General features: G+C 43.0%; 1 protein-coding gene across 8 annotated transcripts in view; it reads left to right on the top strand.

Annotated features, from left to right (window-relative positions):
• The window catches only part of LOC109857031 (segmentation protein cap'n'collar), an 89,797-nt gene that overhangs the window by 24,341 nt on the left and 48,806 nt on the right, over positions 1-16,650 (top strand). For all 8 annotated transcript variants that reach the window (XM_020432890.1, XM_020432889.1, XM_020432888.1 and 5 more), the window contains one exon: positions 5,284-5,365. In XM_020432890.1, coding sequence (XP_020288479.1) covers positions 5,284-5,365 — 82 coding nt within the window. The remainder of the gene's footprint in view (positions 1-5,283; positions 5,366-16,650) is intronic.

The raw sequence follows: 16,650 nt of genomic DNA, 5'->3' as shown, positions 1-16,650 counted from the left end.
TTTAGATGATATTCTTCTGAAATTAAGAATATATTCTTTATTTAAGAACATATTCTTAATTTAAGAATATAGTCTTTTTCGATAGTGAGATATATATGTTTTTCTATATATAGAGACTTTTTATATTCTAATCAGTATATATTCTTATCAATATTACTATTTAGAGGATTTTCCTCTTAAAATAAGAAACTCTTGTTGGCGCCTATTTTAGTATAAAATATACTTAAAGTAAGTGGGATATCCTCAAAACAAGAATACAATTTTTTCGGTGTTTTTTTCTTTTCTCATTACAACCTATAGAATAATAACTATTGGAGTGGTATGTAATTAACAAATCCAATATGAAATATTATTTCTCCAACATCTGTACACGCAATAAAGAAAGGATTGTAAAGTTTTGATCTTGACTCCCCATCGTTGATGGCGTAACGGGATAACGTTTCTTAATTCTCGAGCTCGATTACCGCGCGTCTGTACGATCGCGCGTTGAAACAGCGTTTGTGTTAATTTACTAATCACTCGGGCATAATCTAAAACCGGTCGTTGAAGAACACAAGCTGGCTTCTTCGTCGATTGGGTTCTCTCCCCGTTGAATCTTCTCATATAAGGTGAGTTTTTCGATAGCCGACGACTTTTCTCGACTTCTCCTGCGGCGTTTCGGTGGATGGACACGACGAGGTGCGTTTAAGTATCCGGCAGATTCGAGCCTATACGAGAAGAGGCTCATCCATACGATGGTCAGCGACAATGACGTTGCATCGACGTTCTGGGCGGGTAACCCATCAGACTTCTCGACGTTCTTCGTCTCCCTCTCTCTCTCTCTCTCTCTGTGTCTCGTTCGTGTCCGCTTCTTTGCCTTCCCCTTCTCTCTCTCTCTCTCTCTCTTTCTCTTCTTCTTACGACCTTCAGTAGTCCGATGTTCCTTCTTCTTTATTTCTTTCCCCGACGTCGCTATGCGCTGCTTCGTCTCCATCCTGTTCCTCCACGAAGATCGCATTGTTCCAGCGGGTCCCACCTTTGTGAGGGCTCGCCGCCGCCTTCGAGTGCCCAATAATACGGGGAAGATCCTCGGTCCCGATCGAAAGGCCGACACATCGATCCGAGACGCGCGGTCCGCGAACAGCTCGGAACAAAGAAGAAGTCCACTCTCGGAACTCTTCCTCTCTGTCGTGCACGTCCGCGTCGGATTATTGACAAGCATTGTTCCTACGTCCGAGCGCAGAATTGTTTTAATCAAAGACAGAGGCGACGTCTTTGCGCACAACGGGCCGAACGCCCGTCGTTGTCAGAGATAGTAATGAGAAAATTTGACTTTTCGCGCACACTTCTTCTCGCAATCAAGTGTATCGCTTTCTCGTCTCGAGATTTTTTTTAAATCGCCGGCAATTTTTCACGACGAGTTTGAATTCTCGATATCCCGCCATATTGTTCCCGATTTTTTTTTCTCAAACGGCACATTTTTCGAACAATTTATTAGGCTCGATCGAAATGATTTATGATGACCGTCGAGGGGAGGGGGTGGGGGGTTGGGGAAGGACTCCGCGAGAAATCACAAGTAAATCGTCTGAAGCCAAGGCGAACAAAGTGCAACGAAAATGCTTTTATAAATGATCGTGCAACGTGGAATATTTGTCAACATGTCGCGCTATCCGAGGGAAACGACGTCGGGTGTAGGAAGAATAAGAAGAAGAAGAAGAAGAAGCTAGAGGCGACTGAATTGCCGTAAAGCACGTTGCATGTTTCTGTTGTACAATTATCTCAAGCCGCCGTGAGTTGGCAGAAATTTTTAATCCAGAGCCAAGATTTAAATGATCGGTGCACGTCGCGGCGACAGGCTCCATTAGAGCAAGACTCCCGTCTCGCTGCGAAACGGGAATGAATGATGGAAGCGTTTAGAAGAACGTCAGTCTAGAAAGTAGGAAAGAGGAAGTTCGATCGAGCGATTCGAGGATGGAAAGCATTTGCGTCGCGCGAGAGACAAGACTAGAATTCTCTCTCTCTCTCTCTCGCGTGTGCTCCGCGGACACGTTTGCGACTTCCCACACACGCGCGCGCGCGCGTATAAATTTTTGATTCCTCTATAATTATCGGGTTGTTTACAACGCGATCATCTCACAATATCTAGTACTCTCGCGAGATATACAAGAAGCTTCAATTACATTTAAGAAGTTGCAACAAGAGGCTTTGACCCCACCTTTGTATATCGATACTTCCGTATATAAATATATACTCGACTCGATACGCTTCGATCAACATTCATTTTGCACGGGGAACGTTATGCGTATCATTACGATACGGGACGTGTGTGTCTATGTGTGTGCGTGTTTCATCAGACTGTGCGATGATTCGCAATTATTTGACCGTCCGCGGCAAACACAATGCAAGCTTCGATCAATTCCCACTTAGAGACGTCCGCCGCCTCGCGTTGTTGAATTGTTTCAACGCGGATGCGTTATCGCGTAAGATAAATCGCGCCGCGCGCGAGATATATATATATATCCTTACACTCCTCCTCGTTTACTACTATCCGCGATCGCGGGTAATCACTTTCTCAAGCTGTCGTGACTGACGCGAATTTTTAATCCACCGACGCGATTCAAATGAGGCGAGCTCTAGGCGACGGGGCTCCATTAGGGCGACTCCGTCTCGGTGCCAGAGAGAATCCGCGGTGAGAGAAGAAGAGAAACGACGAGTCTCGATTCGCGCGCGTACGAGGAGAAAGGGAGGGAGAGGAGGGAGAAGGATCTCGACGAGCGAAAACAACGGATCCTCTCCATCTCCTTCACTCGCCGGGCGTATTCATAAAACCATCAAAACGGCTAGCGTTCATTTGTTCCTGCGATGTATCCGTGAAGCCGGCGGGGTCTGGCGAAATGATAGATGTACGCAGCATCCCCTTCGCTACGAGGGGCGCCATCGACGGACCTATCAGAGCGGATAGGGAGACGAGAAGCGAGAGAGAGAAAAAGAGAACGTCGTCGATCCGCGAGACGTTTCTCATGAAAAAGAAAGAGAGAGAGAAAAAGACGGCACACGAAAAGAGAGGGGACTTGGGGAGAGACAGAGAGAGAGAGACAGAGAGAGAGATTGGTACACCCTGGGAGGAGTATTCCGAAGGACGTATTGATGGTCCTGGAAATTGAAAACGCGCCCGGCCAGCCGAAGTGGGTTTGGCTTCCTTCTCCGTGTCCCAATTGTTTCCGTCGGCTGGAATTTCGTAACAAAATGGCGCGCATGCGATGATCCAAATGCGGGATTATTATACTACTTGCTTTTTAAAGTCCCCATCTCCCGACGTAGTCGTCAATTTGCAACTCAATTCGTCGAAAGTGTTTTGCAATGACGTAATCCGAGCGATATTCTCCTTTTTTTTTATTTATAATTTTTGTTTGCTTTTTACATCTAGTTTTTTATTCCACATTTTTAACTCAAATGTTTCGAGAGAGATTTGGTTGCCGGTGTGTTTAAGAGCTTGATTTTTTTAAATCTTCAAAATTTCCACTTGAAGAAACACCTTAATTATCGGGTACGACGAGACTTATCGAACGTGAAATGTGTCGAATTATATGATATTCGTTTTGGCGGCGGCGTGACTCGCCCGTCATATCGGCCGCGATATACTATATTGAATTCGTATTTACTCGCGGCGATCAAGGCTGATTTGAATTATGCTTTCTATCCGCGCGCGCGCGCGCTTGATCCTTGTGTGAGGCGGCTGATCAGCCCAGACAGTCGTAACAGTTCGTAAACCTTAATTGAGAGCTATGCCAGCCATGCAAGTCCGTATCGCTGACAGGACCCCCATTGTCGCATCGAGGACTGCGTCGTCGAGCGCAGGACCGACATTTCCTTCGAGAGTCGAAAGAGATGACGTTGTGGGCCCAAAATAAGGCGCGCGCTATACGCGTCCGTGACTCTTCAAAAAATATTTTAGGGTCGACTTCACAAGGCAAAAAAAAAAAAAAAACTCTTATAAACGTTTTCTCAGCTTTTGGCGAATGCGAGATCGCGTATAAAATATTCGTTCTTCGAGAGAAAAAAATATATATCGCGCGTATTACGTACGACGTAACATGTTTTTAAATAAATTGTTTAAATTCACGAAAAATGAAAAATAAAAAAATAAAAAATGCGGTTATTGAATGCACATTTCTAATGGCGATCGAGCGTATAGCTGTCGCTTTCGTTTCGCGCGTGTTCGATTTTTAGGGCGCCAGATATATAGATTGAATTTTGTATTCATAACTCCATAGAATCCCGGCGCGTAACGCACCACTCAACAACGATATATCATATTGTCGGGATGAAAAAGTGACCGGAGCGCGCGTAGGCAGAGGGGGATGAAAGATTTGAGAGGGGTCGGACCGAGCGAGAAAGAGAGAGAGAGAGAGAGAGAAAGAGAGAAAGAGATCGAAACGAGGAGAGAAGGAGGTTTTGGAAGAGGAGGAGGGGAGAGAGTGGAATAGATAGAGGATCGGTGGTTGTGCGGATGGCCGCTATCAGGGACTCGGCTATGATTAATGATCCGGCACAATACTGTTTTCATTAAACTCATTTCACTGCAGCTCGCTTGTAACGCGCCAAGCTACGGAGCGACCTATGGCCCGGGGCATACGCGCCCTTGGGCCTTTTTTTCACGTTGGTAGGGTCGATCGTTTGATTATGACGTCTCCATAAGGACCGACCTTGGCCGGGCCAAGGAATGGCGTCCGCCTGAATTCGGCCATTGTTGCGCCGGGCATCAAATCTCTCGTGTGGGCACCACAAGATTCTCGTAATCATCATTGTTGGAATTACGTTCGGTTGTGCGCGATTCAGAGAGAGTATACACCCCCGATCACATCTCTCTTCGAAAGATTCGTCGCCCCCCTCTCCCTTCTCGCTTCGTTTCGGACCGTCTCAACCTGTTTGACACTTCGTCGGATGTGAGAGAGAACGTCGTTAATTACGGTCAGTGCTCGTTACGTCTCTCGGCGTTACTCTTTCAATCTAATTTTCTAGCTAATTTACCGGCTCCTCATTACGGCAATACGCACGCGCATCATTATTAACTGAGATTAATTAAAATTAATTAATTGTGTTAAATACATATTGTACTTTTTTTGTTTGAGTATTTTTTTTTTTTTTTTCGGCGGACGTGTTTAGTTTTGTTTCGACTTTCGCGATATATATATATATATCGATTGCACAGAGATATTATTGGATCTCTTCTATTTTTTCGGAGGACACCTCTCCGAAATCCTCTTTTCCTTAATCTCCGCATTTCATCGGTCTATTTTTCAGGACGACGCGGCGAAAGAACCCGAAGAATCGCAAGAGGATGATCCTTGGGCAGGACTCCCGTACACCGTTGATCTAGAAACTGGTAAGTTTCTTTGCGATGTTTATCTTTCTACCTGTCGTGTGTTTTTTTAACACTTCGGTGTTAAAAAAATAAAAAAAATAAAAAAAAAAAATCACATAAAAAGATTTGATCGATTAAAGAGACTACGTTACATAATCAAGCCATATTCTACGATCGGAGGATCGCTAATTTTAAAAAACGAACGTTCTTTTAATTTTACCGTTGAGCGAGCGCCGTTGAGTTTGCTTTTTTATTCCACGTTAGTATCGGAAAACGATCGAAATTCGGATGCTAAATAAAAAGAGTCACTCGGTGTATGTGCCGCGCTCATACGTTGGTCGGCAAGAACAGCTAAATACATCTGGCGCTCGCGGCTCTTTGCGTCGGGAGCGTATCGAATTAACGCGGCAATTTGTAAGAGCCAATCCAAGCATTCACTGTAGTCCACGCTGCCGCACCTGGCCGCACCTTTGCGCGGCTAATTAGCATAAACACGCCGACCGAATGCACTTCGCGGAGCGGCCATTCCTTTCGAAATATTCACCATTCACCGTGAAATAGCGCATCGTGAAGCATTATGGGGGGGGGGGGAAACGTGTAATTGACGATGGTCTTAAGTGTTAAAGTTTAAAGGAGCTCGGTTACGCGTCGCGAATGGATATTTTGGATATTTAATAAATCTCGGGCAAAACTTTTCCGCGAGACAGTTACACACGCTCGGAGAGAACACATCTATCTGTCTCTATAAATATATATCCTGATATACATGCATCAGTATATACAAAAAGTATCGTATATAGATTAATTATCTTTTTATCTCAGAAATACAGGTTTTTAGAATTAGAAAAACGAGATAGAGAGAGAGAAGTTTTGTGTTTCTTTTTTCTTTGCGGAAATTCAGTTTCCTTTTTATCAGATAAAATCTATACACACACACACACACACGTGTCTGTGTAAAATTAGATCGAGACTCGTTTTCAATATCTTATCTCTTAATTAAAATTTTCCGACATTATAAACTAAAATAGACTAGTTTAAAGTCTTATTGCTTTGTTGTTGTTGTTGTTTTCTTTGGAATTTATACACCGCTCGATTTCTGTCGCACACAATGAAAGGAGTTGTGTAGGTGAGCTACAGCGGAGAGAAGAAATGTTGTACGCGCGCGACACGATCGAGCCGCGCATGTGGGAGACAACGTTAGGGGACACACTTGCGCAAATGTCGGGAAGGAAAAGAGGAAGACAGAGAGAGAGAGAGAGAGATAGAAGGAGGGAGGGAGATGGCAAGGAGATTGTAACAAGCGCGCGTGCAACTTGGCGCTCTACCTGCATGCCAAGGTGCACTTTGTTCAGGTATATAACTACGGGTTTCCAGACAGGCAGGTTCCAGTTCCGGAGGACTCGAGGCTGGGGAGTGGCTTCAGGAACGCCCTCGCCACCTCTTCCTCCCTACCCTCGTCTTTCCTACAACCCCACCGGACTCGTCCAGCCCTTCGAGTCTCTCTCTCTCTCTCTCTCTCTCTCTCTCTCTCTCTCTCTCTCTCTCTCTCTCTCTCTCTTTCTCTCTTTCTTTCTCGTCTTCGAGTTCCCCTTCTTCTCTCTGCATTTAATTACTTTGCGTCCGACAGAATATACCCCTAGCTACGAGACACTCTACGTCGAGCGTGCTATCGGCCGTTGACGAAGGTTCGCTTGTTAAATTCTCCTTAGAAATCCATACACGTCGATGTCTCGCGCGTATATAACCAAATCGGGACTTATTTTAAGATTATAATTGATCAATTCGGTCGGGGAGAAGAGAGGTGTAGAGAGAGCGGATAAGAATGAAAGAAAAATTTTTATTGAACGTTTCAAAGCGACTCGAGACTTTCGTAAAATAACGAGAGATAATTTTTGTTCTCCTTTTTAAATGTGTTTATTACATTCCTACAAAAAAAAAAAAAAAACGTTTTTTTTTTTCATGTACGACTGTACTACTATTTGAGTTTTGTTGTTTGAAAGTTAGCAATATATGATTTACGACAGTTGAAACACCTGCAGTCAGGTGGCACTCATACAAGTAACTCGACCTTGATTCTCACAAGCGAATAATTCTTCTCACAATACGTTTAATTCTTTGTTGAAGTAACTCCTCGTCGTTTAACCTACGACGACACGCGGAAACGAATTAATCCGATAGTGCGCGGGTAATAACTTTTTTTTTTTAGCCGAGAATGGACCAAGAAGAGCAGCAGAGCTCATTACGCGGTTATCTCGTTGTCGATCAATCGAGATATTCGGCGCATGGCGTGTATGATTAATGAGTTACTCTTTCTAGACCAATACATAAGAAATTCTTCCATCATCCTTATTCCGTAGGGCTTGATGGGAGAAAATGGTGGCCCGATGTACGGCCACCGTATATGTACATTGATATAATATATATATATATATATATATACATATATATGTATTGCAATATTGTGTTTTAACACTTATTCTCGTAACAACAAGAACTACCACAAGCACGATCGAGTCGACGACTGGAAATTAATCGCAGAGCTATTTAAAGGTAGTCGCATTGCGCTACCTTGTATGACGTCGAGAATCGTTAACTTCGCACNATATATATATATATATATATATATATATATATATATATATGTATATATATATAAAGCACGAGCGTAATGCGTGCGCTGAAAGAAATGGCGATCGAGTCGACGACTGGAAATTAATCGCAGAGCTATTTAAAGGTAGTCGCATTGCGCTACCTTGTATGACGTCGAGAATCGTTAACTTCGCACATTTACGCGAAAAAGCTGTAAATCTCCGCCGTCGCCGGTGTAACGCACGTAATCGTTTTATTTATGTAATTAATTTATTCGTTTTTATCAGCCAACGTATGTCGATGCTGTTTTTTTTTCTCTCAAATTTTTTCTTGATCACAAAAATAAGTCGGTAAGCAACTTTGTTTCAACAATATCAAACGATTGTGTTTTAACAGAAGCTTATTCACAGAGTTGTTAATAATTTTTTTTTTTATCTCGCGAACGTTTTTTATAATTAGGACAAATAATTTGATTATTTTCGGTGAACACGTGACACTCGGAGAACATTTGCGCAATCGTAAGACAAATGAGGAAAACAAGATTGTGCGAGGAAGCACAGAAGTTGAAACGCGCCGTTGAGTGCAAACTACAGCCAGTTCTGACGTAAATTATATTATATTTTTGTACGCGAACAAAATTATTATATATTGGATATATAACATATACTTCTCGCATGTCGATCGCGATAACCTCTCGCGCGCGAGGTTGGTGTTCGAAATAAAAAAAAAAAAAAAAAAAAAACCAGAAAGGAATTCCACCACCGCAGCGCAAGGTGCTTGTACCAATTCGATGAAGCATGATGGATTACACGTATATATCGCGTACTCGTGTAAAAAATTTGCATCCGGGGAATAAATTATCATAGCATTGTCTCGGCTCGCGCGCGCGCGCGAGCCCCGATGCTAGATTTCTCGTTTTATTTCAACGTGGTGCCTATGTACCGTCAATGGAAACGTTGAAATCGATTTACGTTTCGTTTTACTCGCTCTGCTCGACCGATCATGGCATAATTATCGAAAATAGTTCGGTATCGCGCGTTTCGATCGCGAGGCGAAACTTTTATTCTCGTCGCCGAAGAGAAAGACTATTATCAAGGATGCAGATTCTGGTTGGCGTGTTCGTAATCGGCTCTCGCGACTATGTAGCGAGTTGCGAGTACGAGAAGTTGACCGGTCTTTGCACTCGTGATACTTTTATATTTATTATTGCGATACACGTCGCACAGTATCACGAGAGCGGAAAGGGTTTCGCGAGTGACCGCGTATAGCTGACTATTAGCACCTTCGACACTTTGAATACCTTCTATCGAGATCGATCCTACGTCGGGAGATATATCGATTTTCGTTACGCCTCGTGGGATTCAAAGTCGTGTAATGGGCGTTCGAGAGCCCCGACAACTCCGCCTTCTCTTAGATATGCCTGCGACATTATCTTGGAGCTTGTAAGCGAGTGGAAGAGCGAACTTGTGTGCGCGAGAGCTTATCGAGCGGAAACTCTGTAATATAATCTATATAAAAACTGAACGATTTGTTGATCCGTCACACTCGGACGGTTGTTGAGTAATGTTAGGTAAAACGCGCGCGATTCTTCAAAAGTAACAAAAAAACAATTAAAAAAAAAAATCAACACGGAAGAACTGACAGAGACCATCTTTTGATTAACAACTACTAGAATTTTATTCTCGAGTTTATTTCCTCGATTGAGATTCGAAATATAACGCGCGCTATCGAACTCTTGATACATTTTAATCATCTTATAAAATTAAATAATCATCTTGACTTGGCGAAATTCTTTCGGTGACTTTTTACGCGCACATTGTCGAACGAGTACATTAATTGTGTTCACGTGTGCGTCAAGTAACGCGCGTCAAGTTACTGCTACTTCGGACAAGAATTGAGCAAAAGAGAGAATTCGCGAATTCTTTTGTCAACTTGTGAAAATAACAATCGATCTCGAAATTGCAAATGCGTGTTTTATAATCGAGAAGAAAAATGTATATTGTGTGTGTGATATACAAGAGCAGCTCACGTGAGGAGGGATCGGTATTGGTGGAGGGGTTTCCGGCAGGGACGCATGCGTGAGGCGCATAAAACTGAACATCTGCCACGTGCGCGGGCGGCGCATACTGCGTGAATGCGTGCGTGGACTGAAATCTCGAGGGGGAAGATCGTGGAAAGAGCATGGCCGCATCCGCCATGCGCGGTCGAGGCGCGCAGGTCGATCGTTTTTATCCTCGATTACATGTGTTTCGGTACCGAAATTATTAATTAAAAATAAACACAGAAGAGCCATTGTATCGGCAAGAGCGTGTATGTGGGAACGGCCTTTATCGATTTGTTATATTAGATTGATGCGGGACTTGTAACACGAAGTTTTAGAGATAAATGGAGATCAGTCTTCTCTTGTGCTAGGGATGAAATCGAGGTTTTTTCGGCCGTTTTTCTCTTGAACGAACTCATTAAAGATAGTGCCTCGGATGTTTATTCATCGTACATTTTTGTATACCGTCCGAATGATCCGGTCAGAGTTATCTCTCGCACGAAAATCTTAATACATAATTCTTCTTGCGAGAGAAAGTAAGAATCGAAACGTTATATGTGTTATTATTTATTTACGTGGTATACATAAATACAAAAGTTAATAAATTTAGTTTTTTTTTTTAAACTAATTATTCTTTTTTAAACGAAGAAACGAGAATACACAATCAATGCATTCGATACAACGAACAAATAGACGCGATCGATTTTTGCTGATGATAGCATTAATTTCCGTTTCGATTCGTCAAGGACCGTATGGGAGGGGAAAAAATAATATCCGACTATCTCCGCACATGGCATTAGTCGTGACGAATTTCTGTCGAAGTGGATTTATAGCAGACGCTATAATTCCATTTTTTTTTTTTTTTTTTTTTTTTTTTCAGACGTTTAGAGCCGGTATTCACACAGTCGGATCTTGAGACGTGAGATCATCTTACTTATATATGCGCGCAAACATACACACAATAAAACATACATACATACGAAATAGAATATAATCGAAGTAAAAACTCAGGAAATGTATTTTTGATTAATGGAACTACTTGACAACAAAAACAATCGATTTATTTTACCTGTCGTCATGGCGCTAGTTCATTTTTAAGTACAAGATCCGTTTGTGAATACCGCCCTCAGCAGGATTTCGTTTTCTTTTCAGAGAAAAACGAAAAAAAAACATCAATCTTCACAAATTGATTAGGTTTTTTTTTTTACCTAGAAAAATAATTGACGTTTAAGTGGGAACAATGTTTTCTGACATTTGAATCTCGCCATTGTAATCAGTTTCGTCACAAAAAAGTGAAACATAAATTTAAAAGATTTTAAAGATTTTCCTGAGTCAATGAGCGATTGCGGAAAGGTAAAGAAAATAAAAATTCCACAACAAGATATTCCACAGTAGAATCCACAGTAGAAAATTGACGCCCTGGTTTAGAGAGGGATTTGCCATTCATAGGGTGAGTTTCGTAGACGTGAATCGAGTCCTCGCTATACGTCCCAAGAGGGAATCAATATTTGGAGCCGTGCGTGTTCCGCCATGTTAGTGGCGGCAGAGGCAACGCCAAGCAGCAGCAGTCAGTCCCTATGGGGGTTGTGCCTCTGTGAGGGCAGCTGGCATGTGTATGGGGTTATTCGGGATACTCCGGGCCGTGACTTGCCACATCCACCCCTGTAACACGAGAGCACGCACCATTACTCATATCGCGGCTCGTTGCACGCCACGGATTCGGGACGGATCCAGGAGGGCACTTTCCGAGGAGGAAACCTCGGGATGAAAATAAGCGGCAACAATAGCCGCGACGTTTTACGTCTAGCTTCGTGTTGTTGTCGGCGCAATACGAAAATGCGAAAATATAATCGCGCAAAATCGACGTCGTCGTGCGCGTAATGAGCGAAATACACGAGTCGAATATCCGAGTTCGAGAGAGAGAGAGAGAGAGTAGCACTTGGCGAGAGAACACTTGGCGAAACTCCAATTAAGTTCAGTGTACGAAGCTCTATGTGTACGAGCTCGTAAAGTGCTCCATATTTCATTTTTTTAATTTTTTTTTTTATAACGTAAGTACACCTATGAAAAATTACACGTCAGATGAGATAATTTCGCGTCGAACGAAAGGATCTTCACAGAGAGAGAGAGGATCCGCACTTGTCAAAGATAATTTGCGGTAATTGTGAGTGGTTGGAGAATCAAATTTTTTATATTCGAACGATCCGTAAGTTTGCGCGCTTCCGTATTGTGCGTGTTGTAAATGTATTGAATCAAATCGATCCAAGCGAGAAATCAACTAATTAATTAAAATCTGGAATTATCTCCACGCTTTGTGAAATCGAATATTCGTCGTGCACAACGCAAGTGCGAAAATTAAATGCAACGCTATCAAAATTCTATCTCACGAATGTCTCTCGCCAAACGAAACGGGAATGCGCGTTGCGGGGAATTATCTTTTATAACGAAGGCTGACATTGATAAATATTTAATTATAATAACGCATTTATATTATATATATATATATGCGCGTGGTATGAAGAGAGGGTATGTTTCGTGGATGTACTCGTGAAAGCGTGTACAGCGGGGATACACGAATATAACGATCGCGCACACCGTCCGGGTGCGTAATTATAACCGACCGGATTGGCTGGCGAGCCAATCCTCCTCCGTTCGCGCGAACGCTTTAATTAATCCCTTCGTTAATCTCACATTAATAAAATGGAATACGGCATCGCTGTGCAAGAGTTCGTCTCAAAGCCGCGTCGACGTGTTCGACAATGGGATTCCTCTTCTCGCGCTCCTCTTCGCCTCTTCGCCGCGTCTTTCGTCCGTTTCAAACGTTTCAATTCTATCGGCGGATTAAAACATTAACATAAAACTCGTATTAGAGTCGTGCGATGCGTCGGACGATGACGACAGTCGCCGGTAACGATGAAAAATTAAGTTCACCTCCTCCCTTTTTTCATCTTCTCTCTCTCTCTCTCTCTTTCTCTCTTATAAACGGCTTTTCGAAGTTCTCGCCGCGTCGCACAATAGAGCTTGTCTACAGTCTGTAGAAGTCGTTCTCTCTGGTTGAGATCGTCTCTACGATTTTGTGAGGATTTTTGCAAATCATGCTAGTTCTATAAGCGACCGGCGTGCCTCGCGTCGAAGCTCCGCCGAATTCGACTTTCGACTTTTGCTACCGGATAATAACACAATGTGTCTATTTCTTCGGAGAGGATAAGTTTTTTTTTCTCTCTCTCTCTCTTCCCCATCACCGCTTCTCGAGGTTGTCGTTTCTAACGAATATTATTTCGAGTTTCTGAAAATGAAATTTGTGCGTCTGGATAAAAAACAAATGTTAAATCGCATAGCAATTTTCACCACCAAGAGCAACGAATTGTGTTGAGAGAAAATGTTGTAAAAGAATATTTTGTAATATTTAAACAGATTTGTTTGAACAATGTTTGTCCATAATTTAAACACATTTTTCTCTCTGTTATATTGTCGGATTAATCGCATCGAGACGAGGTGAAGTATTCTCGACGTAAGCCGGATGAAACACGAACTTGAGTGCGGGAAAGAATTTTTTCAAAGCCGCAAACATTAAATAAACAAAAGACCACATGCTAGGACAGTAGGTAAGGTTCTGACGGAATCTTGTTTATTTAGGATAGATATGTATCAGACCGCGCGCGCGCGCGCGAGTTAAGGTCAGCCCCGTCTCACCTCAAGTACCATTAGCCCTTTCTGAACGCCCTCTCTTCGCGTTCTACTTCCAACCTGTCATTAATGCATCAAGGCATTTTTCTTGTCTCGAGAATTTCTCGCGAACACAATATAAAAGTGATATAAAACAGTCATTTTCTGTCGTATCGATCGGAATAGAAAACTGACGGGATAAGAAGCAATAATAAAACAGTAACGTCAAACTGACAACAAAAAAAAAAAAAAAAGAATTGTATGTACGCACGCGGTAATCAGTTACAACAAGTTACTCGCAAAAAAGTGATTATTTTTATTTCGATAAATAAATTTCTCTCTCTCTCTCTCTCTCTCTCTGTTTATCCGGAAGAGAAACGAAAGTTCTTTATTTCGCGCGCGGTGACGAAGGTGATAATATAGTTTAGAGATCGACCGATTTAAAATCTGTTTTGTCATGTGGGTTACTATGTCCCGGGGAAGAATTTGTGCATCACTACAACTTGCAACAAGGAACTTTGGAAGTCAGACCGCGTTGTAAAATCAGCACTCGCGCGAGTTAGGCGAAAATACTCGCGGTGTGTGCGGCTTAACGAAGAGTTAATAAAATATATTCAAACGTTATGTGCGTTTAAGTCGATGATAATAATAATTTTTATTCACAGAAAATCATCTCGCAAATTATGTCTCGATCCACAAATTGCCGAATATAACTTTTACTATTTTTCTCTAGTTATCGTATCAATCAGTTATTAATAAAAAAGAAAATTTTACTCACGGAAGACTCGCGACTCTTTGTCGAGCGTAGAATCAACTTAAAAAAACACAAATGAGATTTTCTTCACACAAAGCGCGTTGTTCCATCGGACATCCGAAGTTACGGTCGGTATCTGTCGCGCGCGGAGAGAACGCGAAGCGACGCTCGTCGGTTTGGTTCAGTCTCGCGAAGTATCCGACAAGTTGCGAGGTTTATTGGACAGACGACACGCGTTACAATAAAATATTCCTCACGAAAAGCTTGTGTGTGCGTGTATACTTGCGCGGCGTCTCGGTTTGCGCATGTTGGGCACGCCGTTGGGACTTGCAAGCGTGTTCGTTTCCGGCTTTGAATATCCGACGCTTCCGATATGACGGAGGTCGAGCCGGAAGGAGATACGTAACGGGAGACGAAGTTTTCGGAAGTCGAAACGAGAGAAAAATGCACCTTCTAAGCATGACTCGACTACCGTCTGGCTCTCTCTCGGTGGTGGACGCGTGGTGGCCGTCGAAAAGTGCAAGCTAGACACGAAGAGAGAACGTCATACTATGAGGTGGCAACAATGCTCATTGACGGCCACCGCCAGATCGAGAATGACTTGTACGTACGAGGTGTTGGAGCGAGGTTTCTGACCTCGTTTTCAAGAATTCCTCGTTCATCGAGAGATGCGCGTACCGATTACCTTGCTCTTTCAATTGTGTCTTGTGGCGACACAATTGGGGATAAATTCCGCGATTTAGGCGTGATCTCTATTTGGTTGCGTGTTTCAGTTAACTCTGTTGATAATCACATTGTCAGGATCGAAACGTCACTTTTTGGTTCAGCTCGCGATTCGAATTAAACACTTGTTCGCGTTTTATTTTTACTTTGTTATATTTTTAATTGTAATTGAAAATTCAAACCTTTTGTTATTACAATCACGAGATGACACGTAGGTGAGATAACAAATGTGCGTTTGACCCCTAAGTAAGGACCCGTAACTTATCGCGTTTTTCAAAAAATCGTCAGGTTTCCGCGGTGCAACACCTTGTATTGTACGGTGTTTGATGTGGACTCTCGTGTTTACTTCCGCGATTACCGAACCGTATCATGACGTATTCACGGATCTTGCAAACTGTTTGCACGAAAAGAGAAGTGTGACATCGTTTTTGCGAGCGTGTTGTTCGATTATACCGCGGCGGCGCGTTCGTGGTCTGAGCGATGACCAACGGTTTTTCAGTCGCCATTATTCCCTTAATTGCGTTATCTTACCGTGAATTTCGACGCTCGAGTTTCGTTTTGCGATTGCCGTCCCGTTCTCCGCGTTCGAGACGAAGCAGGTGTCTCGGATGTTTGTTTCGAAAAATTTGCGATAGTAAAATCTCTCTTGAAAACATTTTTCACTCGCGATAGTTGCAGAGCGGAGATAATTATTATGAGGAAAAATTAGCTTGGGAAGAAAATGTGTGTGAGTCATAATCGAAATAATTAAGTATCGAATCTCGAAACGCGCCCCACACTTATTGTCGACTTTATTCGTCGGCTCGTGTGTTAATCGCCAATCGGAGTGATGTGATGCTCGCGAGACGTGATTGTGCGCGATTTCAAAACTTCCTACGGCGAAGAATGACGAAGAATTCGCTTCGTTGTATTAAAGTGTTACGGGGGGAGGGGGGGTGTAATCGCAAAGTTGAATGTGTAAAACGGGTTCAGACCGCCGCGCTTACCCGACGGCGTTGTCGCGCTTTTGAAAGAGTGTATGTACCACGCCACGTTGAATAATACACTCGGGGTATTTACGGGAGCGAAGAGAAAAAGTCAGAGAAGAGAGGGCACCGCGCCGGTGTCAGCCGGTGTTCCGGAACGGAGTCCGCGGAATATATTGGCTGAATATTGGCGGAAAGCACAAGTTCATGCAGCCACTATTATTTATCGACTGCACAAAGTGTCTCTCTCTCTCTCTCTCTCTCTCTCTCTCGGTCTGCGCTCTTCAGAACGGATTCCGCAAGAATCCGGCCGCCTGGATGCTATTGTTGCACGTTGTAGTTTTGTCGTCGGTCCTATAGTTCGCCCGCTACTCCACATTGGCAGATACAGTGATTTGCACTTATTGGTTAATAAATCAGTGGCGCTTGCACGTTCGCCATTAGATGCCGATATTCTTCTTCGACGCCAAGTGACATCGACGCGTCGCGTTGGATTGAAATAGCGTCCGGGGACGCGCGTCGTTCGGATCGATTCGCGAAATAGAAAAGAGTTTACATAGAAACATCG

This window comes from Pseudomyrmex gracilis, unplaced genomic scaffold (genome assembly GCF_002006095.1).
Source record: "Pseudomyrmex gracilis isolate BER0280 unplaced genomic scaffold, ASM200609v1 scaffold_140, whole genome shotgun sequence".
Taxonomy (NCBI): domain Eukaryota; kingdom Metazoa; phylum Arthropoda; class Insecta; order Hymenoptera; family Formicidae; genus Pseudomyrmex; species Pseudomyrmex gracilis.
The sequence above is the reverse complement of the archived record's forward strand: the minus strand, read 5'-3'. Positions and strand labels throughout refer to the sequence as shown.